A 21,706-nucleotide genomic window follows, 5' to 3' on the forward strand; every position below is an offset into this window, starting at 1 on the left:
GCCCAGACCCATCACACATACCTGCCCGGCGACGTCGCTGTGACCGGCGAATCGCCACCTTTCTAAGGGGGCGGTTCATTCAGCATCACAGCGACGTCACAGCAGCGTCATTGAACCGCCGCCCAATAGAAGTGGAGGGGCGGAGATGAGTGGGACGAACATCCCACCCACCTCCTCCCTTCCGCATTGTGGCCGGGAGGCAGGTAAGGAGAGCTTCCTCGTTCCTGCGGCGTCACACGGAGCGATGTGTGCTGCCGCAGGAACGAGGAACAACATCGTTACTGCTGCAGTAACGATATTTGAGAATGGACCCCCATGTCACCGATGAGCGATTTTGCACGATTTTGCGACGATGCAAAATCGCTCATAGGTGTCACACGCAACGGCATCGCTAATGCGGCCGGATGTGCGTCACAAATTCCATGACCCCAACGACTTCGCATTAGCGATATCGTAGTGTGTAAAGCCCCCTTAAGTCTCCAATAACATCACAATCAAGCAAAAAATATTTTTGAAAATTTATTGTCAAAGTAAATATACTTTATATAGAACATTGGAGAAAATACAGTATTTTTTTATATACACGGTACCAGAGAGATATTTCCATATTGATTTAATTTACATAGATTTCTGATTTGTTATTACAAGGCATATTCTAGCTGGAGATTTCTATATACACGTTATTTACATACATTCAGAGGAGGATGTAAACCGCTTGGTCAGAGGTTGGTCGGTTGGCAGCTCTACATATAGATCCTATTATCTTACGGAACGTCCATGGGGACAACCTTGTCAACTGCAAAGCCCAGAAGAGCAAAGAGGGACAATGTATCAATTCTATTCTGCAATGATTTTTAACCTGTAAATACATGGCAGCACTTTCTTATAGGGGCTCATCAACAGCTGCTTTCTCCTAAAAACAAACACTATGCTCTTCCTTATTGTCTCAGCATTTACCCCAATAGCTTAAAGAACAGACTTATTATCACATAATTCTGATTTATAATTTCAGGGTGCTAGCTTATTATCTCTCAGCCTGACAGAGAACTTGTTAACACACCTATAATATTCCAGTGTCTGATATATTTCCTCAAGACAGAGGCTTATTATCTCAGACCACTCACTCTTATTCTCTGGTTTACTATATTAAGGCCTGGGGTATTATCTCAGAGCCAGAAAACGTAACCCAGAACACCGCTATAATAGCTCAGTACCCGAGATACTTCCTAAGGGCACACATTTATTATCTAAGGGCGCTCATTTATTATCTCATTGCTCTGACTTATTATTTCAAGAGTGCACAGCATTAGTATTGAAGTATCTGATATATTTCCTTAGGGCATATGCGTAGTATTTCAGAGCTCTGGCTTATTGTGTTAGCGTTTAGCCTAATATCTCAGTAACCCAGAGCCCAGCTATAGTATTTTAGAGTTTGATGTGTTTCCTCACAGCACAGGCTTACCTCATAGAACTAGCTTATTATGCCTGGCTTACTCTAGCAAGGCCTGGTGTATTGTCTCAGAGCACTGACATACTGGATTAGAGTTTTGGCCTAATATCTCAGAGTTTGACAAATGTTCCCCAGAGCCCAGCTTAGTATCTCAGTGTTTGATGGGGGTTTTGTCTCAGGGTGCATCATATTATCTCAAGGCAATAACGTATTATGCTTGGCTTACTATATCAAGGCCTGGTGCATTATCTCAGACCCCTGGTTTACTGGATTAGAGTTTGGCCTAATATCCCAGAGCTTGACAAATGTATCTCAGAGCCCAACTATAGTATTTTAGAGTTTGATGTATTTCCTCAGGGCACAGGCTTAAGGTCACTCATTTATTATCTCATTGCTCTGACTTATTATTTCAGAGTACACAGCTATAGTATTGCAGTATATTATATATTTCCTTAGAGCACAGGCATATTATTTCAGAGCTCTGGCTTATTGTATTAGATTTTGGCCTAATATCTCAGAGCTTAACAAATGTACCCCAGAGCCCAGTTAAAGTATTTTAGAGTTTGATGTATTTCCTCAGGGCATTGGCTTATCTCAGAGAATTAGCTTATTAGGCCTGGCTTACTATACAAAGACCTGGTATATTATCTCAGAGCCCCGGCTTACTGGGTTAGAGTTTGGCATAATATCTCAGAGCTTAACAAATGTACCTTAGAATCCAGCTATAGTATTTTAGAGTTTGATGTATTTCCTCAAGGCACAGGCATATCTCAGAGAATTAGCTTATTAGGCCTGGCTTACTATATTAAGGCCTGGTGTATTATCTCAGAGCCCTGGCTTACTGAATTAGATTTTGGCCTAATATCACAGAGCTTAACAAATATACCCAGCTATAGTATTTTAGAGTTTGATGTATTTCCTCAGGTCATAAGTTTATCTCATAGAACTAGCTTATTATGCCTAGCTTACTATATTAAGGCCTGGTGTATTATCTTAGAGCCCTGGCTTACTGGATTAGAGTTTGGTCTAATATCTCAGAGCTTACCAAAAGTACCCCAGAGCCTAGATATGGTACTTTAAAGTATGTGTATATCCTCAGGGCACAGGGTTACTATTTTAAGGCCTGGTATATTATCTCAGAGCCCTGGCTTACTGGATTAGAGTTTGGCCTAGTATCTCAGAGCTATAATATCTCAGTGTTTGTGGGAGTTTTCTCAGGGCACAGCATATGATCTCAAGGAACTAACTAATTATCACAGACCTATGACACAACAGAGTTACGAAATAAAGGGCTGGTAGCCTGAGACATTAACCATTTTTTGGCCCTCAGCCCCTCCCTCCATTATAATTAAATTTGCACATTTTTCTATATTTTTTAAGGAATGCAAAACTCATTAACCTCTTCAACACCAGAGGGACCTACCACTAAACATCCCTTATCTACACCAGTCCAACAGCAAAAAAATGAAAAATTTGTAATTTAATTAAGGTGGAATTTAAGTGCATTATCGTAAAATAAAATAAAAAAAAAAAAAAAAAATATTCACAGAAATATATTAAAAGATAGAGATCTAAAACTTAGTAAAATAAAGCTCAAACAGCAGCAGTAATAAAATATATATTTATCTATAGAGGATCCGGTGGCAGAGTCATGTGATCAGCCGGAGGGGGTCGGTATACACCGGGCACCGGAGAGCAGCATATTCCGGAGAATTCTGGATAATATGATGATTTATCAATATAACAACATTGCACATTCTCTCTATGAAAACTAAAAATGTACTGAAATATAGGTGCATGTTTTCCAGCAATCAGATAGGAAGCTCATGAGCGCCCCCTAGATCAGCATTTTTAGAGCATGCCTCCTCTTCTAGGCTTGATGCATGCTATACAATGTAGCACAGGTACATTCATACATATTTCTGGAAGATTATACGACTTTCGCTATAATAATATTTGTTACAAAATTAAATTAATTTCTATTTTTCACATTTTTTTTTTCTACAGTATTTTTTTACAATTTTTTTTTTTTTAGAAAAATAAATGCACTGATTTTTTTTTTTTTTTTTAACACCAGATAAAGCTCTGATACATTGTTGCAGATTGCGTAAGTTGGGATTTTTTTTTTCTTTGGGCGTTCCGCGGAGAGGGTGACAGGAGATGTCTCACAGTGTCGGATAAGACGGAAGATCAAAATCTGTAGATTTACACAAACAAGACGCCAATGACACCAGAACTGGACTGAGAAATACTGATACGGTTCCGGACCTAAAGGACCAAAAGACGCTCTGTGGTCTGAGGTTGTTCAGTTATTGATACTTTGACACAAAATGACATAAAGTGACAGAACAATGAACACTGCCCAGAAAACCAGAAAAAAAAAACAGGACTCGAGGACATTCTATGCTCCCTTAGAACAAGAAATGGAAGAAAATATTGAGAAACATACATGATACAATTATGTCCAGGGACAGCGTGTGACCGATCTGCTGTATCTAAGCCTGTCATGTGCGGCACTGTCAGCTGAACCGTTGTATCTTAGTCTGTCATGTGTAATACGGTCTGCAGAGCTGTGTATCTAAGCCCACAATGTGTGATACCGTCTGCAAATCTGATCTACATGAAATGTGTGTGATACTGAGTCAGAGTCATAAGTAAAACTTACTGATGACTCAGAGTATCTAAGCCTATTGTGAATTGCCATCTGCTGACCTGGTGTATCTAAGCCCATCATGTGTGATACAGTCTGCCTAGCTGTTCTATCTAGGCCCATTACGATTAGATACAAAACTGCGAAGATGTGTGATAGTGTGCTAAGCTATTGTATCTAAGCCAATCATGTGTGATACAGTCTATTCTATCTAGGCCCATTACCATCAGATACAAAGCTACGAAGACGTGTGATACTGTGCTAAGCTATTGTATCTAAGCCAGTCATGTGTCATACAGTCTATTCTATCTAGGTCCATTATGATTAGATACAAAGCTGCGAAGACGTGTAATACTGTGCTAAGTTGTTTTACCTAAGCCCATCGTGTGTGTGATACTGTCTACTGCTATGTATCCAATTATATCATGCATGACACTGTGCTAAGCTATTGTATCTAAGCCAATCATGTGTGATACAGTCTATTCTATCTAGGCCCATTAGGATCAGATACAAAGCTACGAAGACATGTCATGAGACTGTGCTAAGCTATTGTATCTAAGCCAGTCATGTGTCATACAGTCTATTCTAGGTCCATTACGATTAGATACAAAGCTGTGAAGACGTGTAATACTGTGCTAAGTTGTTTTACCTAAGCCCATCGTGTGTGTGATACTGTCTACTGCTATGTATCCAATTGTATCATGTATGACACTGTGCTAAGCTATTGTATCTAAGCCAATCATGTGTGATACAGTCTATTCTATCTAGGCCCATTAGGATCAGATACAAAGCTGCAAAGACTTGTGATACTGTGCTAAGTTGTTTTACCTAAACCCATCGTGTGTGAGATATTATTTGCTGCTATGTATCCAAATGTATCATGCATGATACTGTGTAAGCTATTGTATCTAAGACAATCATATGTGATACAGTCTGTCGAGCTGTTCTATCTAGGCCTATTACGATTAGATACAAAGCTGTGAAGATGTGTGATACTGCACCAAGTTGTTTTACCTAAGCCCATCATGTGTGTGATACTGTCTGCTGTTGTGTATCCAATTGTATCATGTAGGATACTGTGCTAAGCTATTGCATATAAGCCAATCATGTGTGATACCTTCTATTCTAACTAGGTCCATTACGATTAGATACAAAGCTGCGAACACGTGTGATACTGTGCTAAGTTGTTTTACCTAAGCCCATCATGTGTGTGATACTGTCTACCAAGTTGTGTATACAATCGTATCATGTATGATACTGTGCTAAGCTATTGTATCTAAACCCATCATGTGTGATACTGTCATCTTAGCTGTGTATCTAAACCCATTATGAGTGATACTGTCTGCTGGACTGGCGTATCCAAGTCTGTGAATAACTGTATCCAGAAGCAGTGTAGCCAAGTCAATCATGTGTGATACTTTCTATTGGACTTGTGTATCTAAATCTACTATGTGTAGCTCAGCCTTCTATGTGACAGTCGTTTAGGCAAAAAAGAAATACCCAAAAAGTACCCTTGGGTGCGCTTTTCACTCCTTCATAGTGTTATGACTTCCTGGGACTTGTAGTTCTACCTCAGCCAGTGGCTTTTATGTGTTCCCGAAGAACACAGTGGACACTGAAATGGCACTATACAGAGTCCTGTCCATGGCAGTGCCCTACTAAAGGTCCGGTTACTATCAATCTGGAATAATAAGTGACCGTCTGGGCTTCGATATAACAGATGATAATGGAATCAAGTGGATTATTACATAAAGTGCCCCTGTTAACCCTTCACTGACAGGAAATGGACCGAGTTCCTCATTCACGCCCACATTAAATAGGAGCAGAGAACCAATTCACAGTCCGTTGTCTGATTCGATGTTCGGTCCAAGCGAGGATGTTTTTCCGCCCCAATAAGTTACGTCGGGAGAATGGACAAAGTGCTTTGTTTTCACATGGATCCTGCCGGAGGGGATCAGTTTGATAAACGCGTAGAGCGGCTGCTCCGGGGGAATCGGTGCACCTTAATGTGTTTGGACAGATGGTCACTGCGAGCAAATTTCTTTTCGCAGACTGCGCACTGGTACGGCTTCACGCCAGAATGTGAGCGGCGGTGTCGGGATAACTCGTCAGACCGGGAAAACCTGCAGAAAGAAGGAAAGAAACATTATTATACACAATCTATACATTCTGATGAGAATTAAAGGGAACCTGTCACCAGATTTTTACCTATTAAACTAAAAGTATCACCTTATGCAGCTCCTGGGCTGCATTCTATGAAGGTGCACCTTGGCCCTGTCTCCCCTTCCAGACCCCAAAAATAACTTTATAAAACATGACCCCCATGTATGCTACTGACCTCTGTGGCTCAGATGGGCGGGCTCATTTTCTGCTCCTGTTCCCCCTCCTGCCGCTGTTCTCCGTCCTCCTTTCTTGATTGACGTGATGACGTCTCAGTTATCCTCCTCGTTGCATTTTCAAATCTTGCGCCTGTGCAGTTCGGTCCGCTCGCGCAGGCGCAGTTCGCTCTGCCATATCACAGGCAGAGCAGAAAACATTGCGCGCGCCGGTGAGCTAAATGCGCAGGCGCGAGACTATCGTCTCACCAGCGTCATCCTGGTACCCGACCATAATCTCGCGCCTATGCATTTAGCTCATCGGCGTGTGCAAAGGCAGCTATGTTTTCTGCTCTGCCCGAGATATGGCAGAGCGAACTGCGCCTGCGCGAGCCGACATAACTGCACAGGCGCGAGATTTGAAAATGCAACGAGGATGATGACAGAGGCGTCATCACGTCAATCAAGAAAGGAGGACGGTGAACAGTGGCAGGAGAAGAAAATGAGCCCGCCCATCTGAGCCACACTTTAATTATAAAACATGGCCCCCACGTTTGCTAAAGTTATTTTTGGGGTCTGAAAGGGGAGTCAGGGCACAAGGTGCACCTTCATAGAATACAGCCCAGAAGCTGCAGAAGGTCACACTTTTAGTTTAATAGTGAAAAATCTGGTGACAGGTTCCCTTTAAAGATTACAGAATGCAAATTCACAGCTAAAGCTGCATTCAAAATGGTGTTGCTTTTTTGTTCATTGGATGCTGATTTCTCATCAGTCCTTACTGATTCAGGTTCTTATTCTATAATGTAACATTCAGCACCGCAGCAATCTGGTAAAAGCTAATTGTATCTGTCACCACGAACATCTGCAAGTAATTAAGCAAATAAGACGCCCCCTACAAATTATAGCCAAAGCCTCTACCTTGGACGACCCTCATTTGTATCAATCACAATTATAAAGAAGATTAACAATTTTTTTTGTAATGTGCAAGATCTGCTGCCAATCACAATAATGTAAGAACATTCGAGATCAATTCAACGAAACATTGTTTCAATTTATAATAGTCCATTCAAGTCACGGTTGTCACTGACATATATTCGTTATCACTGACAATTTTGAATGGGTATTTAGATATTATTTGGACTTCCCCTTTAAGTATAACAATTGTTGATTGATACAATGTATCGTTGTTTGGTATTTGTAAACATCTGAGGATCTTCTACTTTGTATTTATCACATTGTTGGGGAAAGTACAATATATAATGGCTGTCACTGTGCAGAGTAGAGCTTTGTTACATTGTATTTGGAGAATATCTGGCAAGTTATTATTTCTTATGTCCTCCCTCCAACACTGACCTGCTCCTGACCTCAGCAAGAGATAGGCAAGGAGTCAAAATCAGTTCTCAGAGTTCTCGTCAACCTCGTGATTGTGACATTTTTCATCATATTGCTTTGCAGGAAGTGAACCTGCGGTTTTGCTAATCTCCCTTTATGTCCTAAACCACAGTTTCTACTTAAAAAATGACAGCATGCCACACTAAGGCTTCTTTCACACATCAGGTTTTTTCCATCAGGCACAATCCGGAAAAAAAAGGGTAAAACGGATGCAGTACCGCATCCGTTTTATCCCCATAGATTTGCATTGTTACCGGATTGTGCCTGATGGCTTTGCGTTACATCCGTTTTTTTCCGGATGCGGCAAAATAAATTAAAGCAGCGGCCGGAGGCAACGTATCTTGCAACGTTTTTTTGTCCGGCAAAAAAATGCATCATGCCGCATCCGGCCGCTGCGGTGCATTTTGCAATGCATGCCTATAGACGCCGGATGCGGCGCGATGCGGAGAAAAAAAAAAAGAAAAGAAAAGGGAAAAAAAAAAAAACTACATCCGGTCGCCGCATGCGTTTCTTCCACTGCACATGCTCAGTAGCGTGCCGCAAGCGGAAAAAAAACGGACGGGCCGCATGTAAAAACTTATGCAAAGGATGCGGTGTTTTCGCCGCATCCGTTGCATAGGTTTCACAGCCGGATCGAGCCGCACTGCTCAAACTGGATGTGTGAAAGTAGCCTAAGGCTGCTTTCACACATCAGTTTTTTGCCATCAGGCACGATCCCGCGAAAAAACTGATGCGACAGATCCGGCAAAAAAAAAAACAATCCGTCGCATCAGTTTTTTCCATGCGTTCCTTCTGTTTTTTTGACGCATCTGTTGTGATACTGAGCATGCTCCGTTAAAAAAAAACGGATCAGTCGTTGGATTTCGTCATATGCCGGATGACGACGGCTCCGGCGCCCATAGCCTTCCATTATACAACATACCGGACGGCGCCGGGTCTGGCGTGGTCCGTTTTTTTGCTGGAGACAAAAAAAAAAAAAAGTCCCATGCTGCATCCTTTTCAGCAGCTGGACGAAGAAATTTTGCCGGATCTGGCGGACGTCGCATGCAGCGCAAGGCCATCCGGCACAATCCGGCGCTAATACAAGTCAATGAGGAATAAAATGGATCCGGCGCCGGATCCATTTTATCCGCATTTCGCCAGATTGTGCCTGACAGCAAAAACCGGATGTGTGAAAGCAGCCTGAGGGTATGTGCGCACGTTGCTTTTTACCTGCTTTTTTGCTGCTTTTTCTTCTGCGCTGTTTAATGCCAAAATGGTTGTGTTCTTCTATTCAAGCAAAGTCTATGGGAATTTGGGTTTCTTGTTCACACTATGTTGTTCAAAATGCTGCCTTTTTGTGGCAAAACTTTGGTCAAAAACTCAGCTTTGCAGTGCAAAACCCAAATGGCAAAAACAATTGACATGTTGCTTCTTTGAAAAGCTGAGTTTTTGACCAAAGTTCTGCCTCAAAAAGGCAGCATTTTGAACAACATAGTGTGAACAAGAAACCCAAATTCCCATAGACTTTGCTTGAATAGAAGAACACATCCATTTTGGCATTAAACAGCGCAGAAGAAAAAGCAGCAAAAAAGCAGGTAAAAAGCAGGTAAAAAGCAACGTGCGCACATACCCTAAAGGCCCTGTCACACACAGATAAATCTTTGGCAGATCTGTGGTTGCAGTGAAATCATGGACATATTGTTCCATTTGTACACAGCCACAAACCTGGCACTGATTGTCCACAATTTCACTGCAACCACAGATCTGCCGCTGATTTATCTCTGTGTGTGACAGGGCCTTAAGGCTATGTGCCCACGGGAGAAAGTAACTGCGGATTTCGCTGCGGAAAACGCACGGATTTTCTAGATTTTCCAGATAAATCCGCAGGTTTACGCAAGACGTACAGACAGACACTCTCCATGTTATACTATGAGATTTGGGGAGTACTGGATCAAAGCTGTGGTATTTTCGGCTGTGGAAAATGCTGTGGAATTCCTGCCTTTCCACTATGGAGATACAAGGCCGGAATTCCGCAGCAATGGATAGCTGCGGATTCCAGGGAGCTGCTGCGTGAACCTGCGGAAATACCTGCAGAAAAGTCCGTAGGTACGATCTCCTGTGGGCACATGGCTTTAAAGCAGGTACAAATAGGACAAAACATCTTCATACTCTATCACTATAGGTTTTGTTTCTTTGACTGTTCCTGACATATTCTACCTCTGGGCAGCAATCATCATTTAGCCACAGAGGCATCCAGGCTTCATACAAATGCATAAGCCCTGTTTACACCTCCTCTCTTCTGACTTTGGGCAAAGCTAGATCTTTAGACACTAGTGAACAATGGTCTCCACCCTTTGACTTTCTAGCTATTGCAAAACTACAACACCCAAGCTGTCAGGGCATGCTGGGAGTTATAGTTTTACAACAGCTGGACAGACCACTGGGGTAGAACTCTCAACAGGAGAATTGATGAAGCCAGAAATGCTCAAGACAGTCTAGGTGCTGCCGTCTCTTTAAATCTTGGCTTTACGAGAGATGACTGACTTGAGCCTGAAACTCATTCACTTCAAGCCAACCAACCATATAACTAGATTCTCAGAAGAATTTCATAAATTGTATCAATAGCTCCACAAGACCAAGTTTACAAATTAAGAGGCTCTTTACAGGTATGGTGACTGTGCATGTACAGTCGCCGCACCATAGAAGCTTACAGTTATTTGTAAATAAAAGAACACTACATGGCCCTTCATAAGAGTATGTATCCATCAGCTTGTAAGCAATACCACATAACCACAAGAATCATTTAGACTGAAAGCTCTTATGGGCAGGGGTCTCTTCATCATTGCATCTAATTAACCTGCATGTAAATGGCAATTACTGGAGTAACATAAATCAAAAAGAATGACGTGTAATGCAAAACTGCCTAAAACACAGAGTACAAAGCAAGGTAAGACCATTATAACAAACATCTGCCAAGTAATGAACCACAAATCTACACCGTGTGACATCAAACGCTGAAAGGGAACATGCAATATTCATGGGTTCCCTAATTGATTCTTGTTCCACTGCTGAGAGAGAAAACATTACCCATCTCATCTTACCACCATTAGTAATAATGTGGCAGCGGTAAAGTATAATTTCCAAGAGCAAATGCAGCATAAAACATATGTTACTGGGTCCTGTGTACCAGCATATGGCTATTATATTTCTAATATAATACTGCCCCTATGTACAAGAATATAACTACTATAATACTGCCCCCTATGTACAAGAATACAACTACTATAATACTGCCCCTATATACAAGAATATAACTACTATAATACTGCCCCTATATACAAGAATATAACTACTATAATACTGCCCCTATGTACAAGAATATAACTACTATAATACTGCCCCCTATATACAAGAATATAGTTACTATAATACTGCTCCTATGTACAAGAATATAACTACTATAATACTGCCCCCTATGTACAAGAATATAACTACTATAATACTGCCCCTATGTACAAGAATATAACTACTATAATACTGCTCCTATGTACAAGAATATAACAACAATAATACTGCCCATAAATACAAGAATATAACTACTATAATACTGCTTCTATGTACAAGAATATAATTGCTATAATACTGCCCTTATGTACAAGAATATAACTACTATAATACTGCTTCTATGTACAAGAATATAACTACTATAATACTGCCCCTATGTACAAGAATATAACTACTATAATACTGCCCCTATGTACAAGAATATAACTACTATAATACTGCCCCTATGTACAAGGCTATAACTACTATAATACTGCTGCTATGTACAAGAATTTAACTACTATAATACTGCTGCTATGTACAAGGCTATAACTACTATAATACTGCTGCTATGTCCAAGGCTATAACTACTATAATACTGCTCCCTATGTACAAGAATATACCTACTACATGTATAATACTACCCCTATGTAGAAGAATATAACTGCTATAATACTGCTCCTATGTACAAGAATATAGCTACTATAATACTGCCCCTATGTATGAGAATATAACAACTATAATGCTGCCCCTATGTACAAGAATATAATTACTATAATACTGCCTCTTATATACAAGGCTATAACTATTATAATACTACCACTAAATACAAGAATACAGCTACTATAATACTGCACCTTATGTACAAGAATATAACTACTATAATACTGCTCCTATGTACAAGAATATAATGACTATAATACTGCCCCCTGTGTATAAGAATATAACTAGTATAATACTGCCCCCTATGTACAAGAATATAACTAGTATAATACTGCACCATGTACAGAAATATAATTACTATAATACAGCCCCCTATGGGTGGATATTTTTTACTTAAACAAGTATGACCTTGCTCTCCAAATTGACATTTCCACCCACCACAGCAGTCACAAGGTCTTTACAGTAGAAATAGCTCCTGTACATGTTTCCTTTGCTGCTATGTCTACAGTGGAGTCCACGCAGTCCTGCACTCATGTTACATATCACACGATTCCTATTTTTGGGAAGATTGGAGTGCGGTTCTGCTTGGACTGAATCCCGCAGTCCACATCTGCAGCTGCCCCTCTCCGCTCTATAAAATGGCCTATATGTTAACATTTATTATGTATGGTCTGAGTCTTTGCAGCTCACATGTTGCAACAGGTTTCAGAGAAACCTACATCACAAGGGATCGTCTTCTTATGTTATCACGCCAACAAACAAGGTTACTGCAGGTTACAAACATAAGACGTAATAAAAGGTGCATAACACGCCCATGGCTATGCTACAAGAGCCAACAACACAACATGCAATTCCATTCACTTCTTACTAAGCTTGAAGTCAACCAAGATGGCCACCGTTACATTGGAATCTGTTTAACGATAGAAACCTATACCCATACGACATTATAACCCAATGTGCTAGGATGGAAGCTGATATTTTTAACAAAAACAATAATGTGAACTGACCTCCATCCACATCCGGGCCACGTGCAAGCAAACGGCTTCTCCCCCGTGTGTCTACGTAGGTGAGCCTTTAGATGACTACTCTTGGTGTACATTTTGGTGCATCCTGGAAAAGTACATTTGTGCATTTTTATGAGTTCTGTTGCTGCGCTTTTTTGGAACTTCTGGCCAACCATAATACCAGATTGTCCCTGACCCCCCACACCTGAGCCCATAGGTTTAGCAGCAATTGGCACAGGTGCAATGCGGACAAATTTGGAGGACATATTTGATGACTGGACCAGTTGTGGGACCAGAGCAAAGGTCTGACCTTGAATGTTAACTAGAAGTTGTGCTACTTTGATGTTATCGGGGAACTGTGACGCTGAGGCTTGGCTGGCGTTGGACTCTTGCTTGATCTCTATGGGTTGGATCTGCAATATAACAGGAATTCCACCTTCAACAGCAAGGGCGCCAGGACTTTTGCTATCAGATTCCCCTTGTGATGTGCTATTTGACTGTTCTTTTGTATCCTGCTTGGTAAAGTTGACCACCATAGAGGCCTGCTTGAGTTGATCGTGACCACAATTCCTCAGTTCCTGTTGTGTTTCGACTTTCAAATCAGTTTTCATGTTTTCTTCAAGAAACTCTTCAATTTCATCCAAGGTGGGATGAAAAAGTGATGTTTCCTCCATGTCCACCCCAAAATCAGGAACTTTGAAGAACTCCTCTTTGACCATTGTAGGATGTTTTCTTTTGTCCCACCATGATAAAGAAGCATTACCCAAAGAAGTCTGGGACAAAAGATAGTCTAGAATGCTGTCCTGACTCTCCGCACTGCACGTGCTTCCATAACTGGAGCTTAGCACCTGAGAATCAGGACTGGAACAGGAACGGAAACTGGAAGAGTCACTGTCATCCTCCGAAGTGGGAGAAGGCAACATGTGATAGCCCCGTCCTCCCATCAGCATCTCCATTGTGTAATCAAGGCTTGACTGTGCATTTGAAAAGCATTCATCTGTAAGAAGCAAATGATCCACCATTCCTGGTTGAGCTTCTGAGAAGGTCCCAGCACCATAAGCCAAACAAAAATGAAAAATGTCCCTTACGGGATGGGTCCTGTAAGACAAAAAGACAAAATATATGAAGTCAACTGTGGTTATATCTTTGAAGCTTCATATGTATCAGACAAAACAGTATGGCACCACACCTCAATGGCCTCTCACCAAACCAACCAGTACCTGCTATGCTTTAGCAAGGGGCAAACCCCTTGAAACAGCTGTATTCAGCCTTTTGAAGAACATTCTGGTCTGGCTACAGATTGTCATGTTGCACGGATAGTTGGTGGTTGACCATTGAATCATAGGCCAATAGGTGACACTAGAGGACCAGCTTTCTTCCTGCTGAAGAAGAGGTACTATTACTGGAAAACCTTTGGCTGCCAAACTAAAGTTCTATGTCTATCCAATTACTCTATATAATATATCAACAACATCCCCCAGTCTTTTTTTTTTCTTCACACTTCTCTCTAGGGAATATTTTACAATTTTTTTTTTCTACATCATTTTCTATGTTCCTCTAAATTCCAAATACTTGTTTATTGGCTTCCTTGGTTTACAGATGTGTCTTCAATCGGGAAACCAGATGAGTTTTCAAAGATGACTGAAAACTCATAGAAGGTAATCCATAAATCAAGAAAAGTGGAACATTTTGAAAGCCTCAACCACAGAGCCTCATTTGTAGTCCTACGTAAGTCTTGTACATTTCTTCCCTTGGCTTCTAGAACCTCGACGCAAAACACTTCAAGTACACGTTGTCTCATCTCGTAGTTGGCAACGAAATGGTAAAGTGAAGGTGGAATGTGATGCTAATGAGATGTTTTAATGCAGGAACATTCAAAGATTGCTGGATCTGGCTATCAGTTCCGCACATGGAACAAGATTGCTGGCTCCAGAGGGGAGCAGGATAAAGGCCCCTTTCTAAAAAGATGTTAAGTCTATTACAAGGGTAACAGTCATTCCCCCGTCATATGAGGGCTGTGACTGTGCATGTATGAAAACCCTAGTCATGTTCACTGCCACACTGAGCTCCTTTCCACATGCTATAGTGTTGCTCTGTGCTATACTCAATGGGGGATTATGCTAGGTCTTAACCCCTCTTCTTCCAGGGATGAAGGTCAACTGTTCCTGGTGGAGCTACATGTCATCATCCATCACATCCATCTACTTTATGCCAACAGCTGTCGCCAAAGACTTATGATTGGTGAATTCGATTGACCATTCTTGAAAATCTAGTTACTTGAGGTCAAGGTTAAAACCTGATGGATGTTTACACCCAAGTATTGATTTACAGCAGATGCTTGAATGGGAACATAATACCTCTGGGCGAACAGAACACAAAAACATGATTTCTGAATTACCGTTTATTAGGAGCAATCATGAAGGGCATGTTCTACGCCAATCCTATAGACCCAATGTTCCTTTTGGAAATTGTCATTAACTGCTTCCCTTTGTAATTCCAATAATTTTTATGGACAATGGAAGTGGTTGTAGAAATTGGGAACCTTATTTGGACCTTTTAAGTTAGTATGGCCCAAATCCTATGGGAGTAAGATGCTGCCAACCCCTTATCTCTTATGGGAGAACCAAAGGATCAGGTGGTAAGTTCATTATACCAGATCCTTCTTTCCCAGAACAGCTGTCATGGGTGGGATATTGGCGACACCATCATACAAAAGATGGTTGGTTGGTCATGACAAAATTGCCATATCCCTGTGACATTCACATACTTTAACCCATCATTCTATAAGACCTTGGAGATCAGAGGGCACCAGAAGATTTACAAATAAGGAAGCATTTTCCTATCCAATCAACTACTGAAGGGTCAATGTTTTTATGGGAGTTTCACCAATTCTCATAACGGATTCTTTCGATACACAGTGATCTGGTGAATGGATTCACTCATCTCTAGATCACCTGTGCTCAGGTTATGGTAGTTTAGGCCCCTTTCACACAACAGTTTTTTTTGCATCAGTTGCAATCCGTCGAAATGTGCGCTGGATCAGTTTTTTCTCATTGACTTGTATTAGCGACGGAGGACCACACATTTTATCCGTCGTACGACGGATCCGTCAAAAATTGTCTGTGCGGCTGACGGAAGCAACGTTCAACACAACGTTTTTTGTGAACGTTGAAAAAACAGACAGCGACGGATCAGTCGCCTTCTGTCTTTTTTTTTTTTAATGGACGCCTATGTGCGCAGGCTCTATCGCAATCCGTCAAATGACGGTTTCCGACGACGGACGCCATTTTTTGTAACTGAACATGCCCAGAACGGGTAAAAACCACTGTTAGGCTGGTACAACGGATCCTTTTTTTTTTTTTTTTATTTTTACAGGATCCGCTGCATCAGTCACAAAACGGATTGTGACTGATGGAAAAAAACTGATGTGTGAAAGATCATCATCAGCTGGATGAATTTTCAAAGCTTAGAACCTGACAAACAAGAAATAATCAGCTGGGAAAGTGCCGCAGCCTCTTCGTTCTCGTGTGTTTGTTCCAGTGTTTAAAACCTTGTTTAACTGGAGTGGAAAGATTGTTAATATCTTATCAGTGACTTTGAAGAGTTACATATTAATCAGGGTTACGGGATAATAGGTGCATGGTGACATGTGACGGCTCAGCCAATTCCAGGGACCGGTGTAATATGATGGACAGGACAAAGCTACCTCCCATCCCGAGCTACAGCTGCTCAGTCACCCAGCTAGAGCCTCAAATGATTAATCAATTGTATCACTACTATTAAAGGTGAAAAATGACTTCAATGCCAATCTAAGTAACTGCAATCTCTGCTGCAAGTTTACAGCCACTGTCAATAGAAATCAATGGAAATCATATGGGATTTCTATTGATACTACAGAAAAAGAAATATCCCATATGTGACTATGGGCAAAGCAACACCCCATATGTGACTATGGGCAAAGCAACACCCCATATGTGACTATGGGCAAAGCAACATCCCATATGTGACTATGGGCTCTATGCACTCAAGAACAATGCACTTGACTAGTGTCAGTAGTCAGAATGTTTACACTGTGATATCACTAAGCCGGATCACAGATAAGACACAGGGGAAAAGCTGCACAACAGGATCCACAGCTGGAAAAACCCTTCTATTAGCTCAAAAGGAATCCATTTTAAGTTTCCAGTGAAATTCTGGAAGTAATTAGGCAAACTATTCTTTCTGGCAACATTCTGGAGAAAGTGAGAAGCAAAAACTGCTTTCATAATCGATCCTACGCTGTGTCCAAAAAGATAGATAGATGGATAGATAGAGGGAGGGATAGATAGATAGAGGGATGGATGGATAAATAGATAGATAGATAGATAGATAGATAGAGGGATGGATGGATGGATGGATAAATAGAGGGATGGATAAATGGATGGATAGAGGGATGGATGGATGGATAGAGGGATGGATGGATAGATAAATAGAGGGATGGATGGATAGATAAATAAATAGAGGGATGGATAGATAGAGGGATGGATGGATAGATAAATAGAGGGATGGATGGATGGAGGGATTGATAGATAGAGGGATAGATAGATAGATAGAGGGATGGATGAATAGATAGATATAGGGATGGATGGATGGATAGAGGGATGGATGGATAGATATTTTCCATGGTTGGGTCCTATAACTACAATGGGAAGGTGTTCATGATGGAACCACATATAAACATTACGGCCGTGTAAACTGTTAGACACATTGACATCATGTCCATTTTATTATTTCGACACAACACTATTGATAATCCCATTCTTCCTATGTGAACACATTCCTATAGTTTTTTTTATTGCTGTACTCCTTGAGAAGCCTATGTAGGTAGCATAAAGTGTTAATCATTGCAGATCTCACTATTCTAAAGGCCCTTGAGGCAAATAGAAAGTTCAAAAAAATAAAGTCTCAGTGGAATGTAGGGATTGTCATGTAAATACCAGGTCAGCTTAACCCTTAGAGGGGAGCAGCGATGCTAAACTAAGGGCAGCATGGGAGAATCTGAGTCACATAACACCATAACAAGTCTTCAGTATGGCTCTGCACCCCCTGCTGTCACAGCTGCTGCTCCATTCCTATACAGCAAGACACCTGGGAAGACAAGGCCATACTTTCAAGTAAACAATTGGAAAAATAAATGTTTGCTTTTTATCCTTTCATGATTAAAAGTGTGGGGATTGGATACAACAGATCATGTGCATTAATTAAACTAAACTTTTTTTTTTTTTTTTTTTTTTTTTTTAATACATGATACAAGTTGCACAGGAACATGACCATATGACCATATTAAAATGACACCTAAGGTGCAGCAGGTTTGTATTTATTACCTCTACAAAAAAGTTGGAAAAAAATTGCACATATTATTTGGCATAATCTAAAATTTGCAAAAACGGCACTTTTATATATAGTGCTCAAAAAAATAAAAGGGAACACTAAAATACCATTGTGCTGTTTGTGTTCCCTTTATTTTTTTTAAGCAGTATATATGCCCTAATAGAGATGGATCTCATTTAGTTTTAGGGCTTCGCAGGGGTTAATAAGCTTAAAAGGATAGTAGCTTCACAGTTAATGCAGCTTAGCCTTGGCGCTGTTTGTGAATGGCGCATTGTGCAGCCTATTATTGAGTCCTTGTGCTGTTCTCCACTCCCCCATCTCTGGCCCCCAGTGCTGAACATGACCGCTAGTAACCCATCTTCCCTCCCTCACTGCTTCTACTGTCAACATTCTCCTCTCCATAACAGCCCAGGAATAGCTCCGCCAGCTCATCTCATCTGACCGAGCCCTGCGCAGGGTAAATGCCTTCCTACAGACCAAGAGAGGTGCCCATTAAGGTGCCCCAAGGAGCAGAGATACCAAACCCTATGTGTGACCTGCAGATAGGAGTCAAAATGTTCACATAAATAGAGTGGAACCAAGCAATAGTAGACTGTCAAATACAATGTATCAATATTTATACCTTTTGTATCTCACACAATCGACAATGACACATTCTGCAAAACACCAGGCTTTTATAAATGTAGGTCACACTATAAAATGATGACATTCTGCCCCATCTGAATGTCCCAGTCCTCCTCTACACACCCCCAGGCACAGAAGCACACTAGTCATTCATGCTTTTGCAAAATCCTGCTATAGCCTATGATGTGGGATCTGCAACATTGCAAACTCAGATCTGCTACATTAACTCGTGTCATTCCTATCTCAAGCTCTTTATACTATGTAATATCTGATTACCTTTCCTAGGGTAGATGTATAAAGAAAATCAGATATTGCATAGTAAAAAGAGCTTGAGATAGGAATGACAAGAGTTAATGTAGCAGATCTGAGTTTGCAATGTTCTATCCATCATATCTTACAGAACTTTACCTTTCCTAGGGTAGATGTATAAAGAAAATCAAAGTTCTGCAAGATATGATGGATAGATCATTGCAAACTCAGATCTGCTACATTAACTCGTGTCATTCCTATCTCAAGCTCTTTATACTATGCAATATCTGATTTTGTATATACATGTACCCTAGGAAAGGTAAAGTGCTGCAGGATATGATGGATAGAACATTGCAAACTCAGATCTGCTACATTCATTTTTGTCATTCCCATCTCAAGCTCTTTTTACTATGCAATATCTTTTTTTATGCATCAACCCTAGGAAAGGTAGGATATGATGGATAGATTAGATGCAGAATTGATGCTAGGAGTACATGAGATAGATTAGCTCCACTGCTGTTGAGCAAATGCAAACCCAGGTTGGGCATGTTGTTACTTCTAGTTCACACAACAGCAGGCAACTCCCTAGATCTTATATTTGCACTTTGCATGCGAAGAATGACTAAAATAATGAATCCCAGGGCTGATCCAGGCCAGCAGCAGGTCGCCATATGTTGGGGCTAAAGCGAGGAGTTGTCCAAAGTTTGCACATTGCTCCCAGCCACCATCCATGCTCCCCTCCCTACCTGCTACTCCAGCAATGCAGCAGATCCCAGGGAAGTAATGGCAAAGTTTGGGAGTTTCTCCTCTGCGCCCTTGGAGTGACAGTTGCAGCAGCCCCTCTGGTACAATGTGTGCAGCAGCCCGGGGAAAAGCACTAGTGACACTCACATGACCGAGCGTGGGCAGGGAGGGCTTGGAGAAGGCTCGACCACATCTCCGCAGCCCATTGGCTCAGAGGCCCAGAGGGGGAGGTCTGTGCCTTCGTCGTCAATGGGAGTTTCTAATGCCCCCCCTCCCCAAACATTGTCCCAGCCAAGAAATGAATGTACAAGAATGTTTCCTTACACCATGCTGCAGGCATGTGATGGGGGATCATCTGCAGCAACACACCACACATGCAGATGTAGCTGAGCGGCTTTTACATGGGACTGCATCCCTAAGCATTGTAAATAATGAGCTCAGCTCTGCTACATCTGGGGTAGCACAGATCTGTCCGAATCATGCAATGAATGTTTATGCTATGTCCTTATAGGATGTGTCAGTCACTAAAATATTATAGAATTAAAGGACATTTCCATAATATTATAGTATTTTACTTTAAATGTGCAAAGTCAAAACTCTTACCCCATCAGCAGATTACATTAGTGCTGTGATAATATTTATTCACTTATATATAGCACCATTAATTCTGCAGCGCTTTACATACATTGTGAGCCCCAATGGGGACAGTGTTGCCAATCTAAATTCCCTATCAGTAAGTCTTTGGAGTGTGGGAGGAAACCGGGGAACCCGGAGGAATCCCACACAAACACAGGGAGAACATACAAACTGCTTGCAGATGTTGTCTGTGGTGGGATTTGAACCAAGGACCCCAGCTCTAACAAACTGAGCCACCGTCATGACCTATATATAGTACAGTGCTTACCACTGAGCCACCATCGTGCACTATATATAGTACAGTGCTTACCACTGAGCCACAGTCGTGCTCTATATATAGTACAGTGCTAACCACTGAGTCACCGTGGTGCCCTGTATAGATTGCAGTGCTAACCACTGAGCCACTGTGGTGCCCTATATATAGTACAGTGCTAACCACTGAGCCACTGTGGTGCCCTATATATAGTACAGTGCTAACCACTGAGCCACTGTGGTGCCCTATATATAGTACAGTGCTAACCACTGAGCCACTGTGGTGCCCTATATATAGTACAGTGCTAACCACTGAGCCACTGTGGTGCCCTATATATAGTACAGTGCTAACCACTGAGCCACTGTGGTGCCCTATATATAGTACAGTGCTAACCACTGAGTCACCGTGGTGCCATGAGATAGATAGATATATATATATATATAGTACAGTGCTAATCACTGAACCACCATGGTGCCCTATATATAGTACAGTGCTAACCACTGAGCCGCTGGTGTCCTATATATAGGGCAGTGCTAACCACTGAGTCACCGCTGTACCCTGTATAGATTACAATGCTAACCACTGATCCATCGTCGTGCCCTATATATAGTACAGTGCTAACTACTGAGCCACCGTTGTGCCCTATATATAGTACAGTGCTAACCACTGAGTCACCGCTGTGCCCTGTATAGATTACAATGCTAACCACTGAGCCACCGTGTTTCTATCTAGATTAATACAGTGGAACAAATCCTCAATTGTGTGAGCATTGATATGTTATGGATTTGTTGCAAATATGTATTAGTGAACATGCATCAACTCTCAGAACTCGTGGTTTTCCTACTGTGGTCAGTGACTCCAGCTTAGCTGCATTGTCGACTAGAGACTAAGGTAGTCTGAAAACCTCCCTATGCTTTACACTGCAGCTCTGCTTATTCAGATAAACCTCTATGCACAATAAAAGGAAATTTTATGGAGGCAGGAAGCTTGTAAGTGGAGCGCCAGGGCCTGGGCTATGGGTAAGTATAACCCCAGACTGTATACATAGAG

At 41.4% G+C, this 21,706-nt stretch overlaps 1 protein-coding gene across 1 annotated transcript; it reads right to left on the reverse strand.

The window, feature by feature from the left end:
- Positions 1-506: 506 nt before the first annotated feature.
- KLF15 (KLF transcription factor 15) lies at positions 507-19,872 on the reverse strand. Its single transcript, XM_075321542.1, has 3 exons — positions 19,770-19,872; positions 12,784-13,878; positions 507-6,223 (listed from the first exon to the last, which is right to left on the reverse strand). Exons 2-3 carry the CDS (start codon positions 13,800-13,802, stop codon positions 6,055-6,057), a joined length of 1,188 nt encoding a protein of 395 aa, XP_075177657.1. The 5' UTR covers positions 13,803-13,878; positions 19,770-19,872; the 3' UTR covers positions 507-6,054.
- Between the last annotated feature and the right edge of the window lie 1,834 nt (positions 19,873-21,706).

Source organism: Anomaloglossus baeobatrachus, chromosome 8 (genome assembly GCF_048569485.1).
Source record: "Anomaloglossus baeobatrachus isolate aAnoBae1 chromosome 8, aAnoBae1.hap1, whole genome shotgun sequence".
Lineage (NCBI taxonomy): Eukaryota > Metazoa > Chordata > Amphibia > Anura > Aromobatidae > Anomaloglossus > Anomaloglossus baeobatrachus.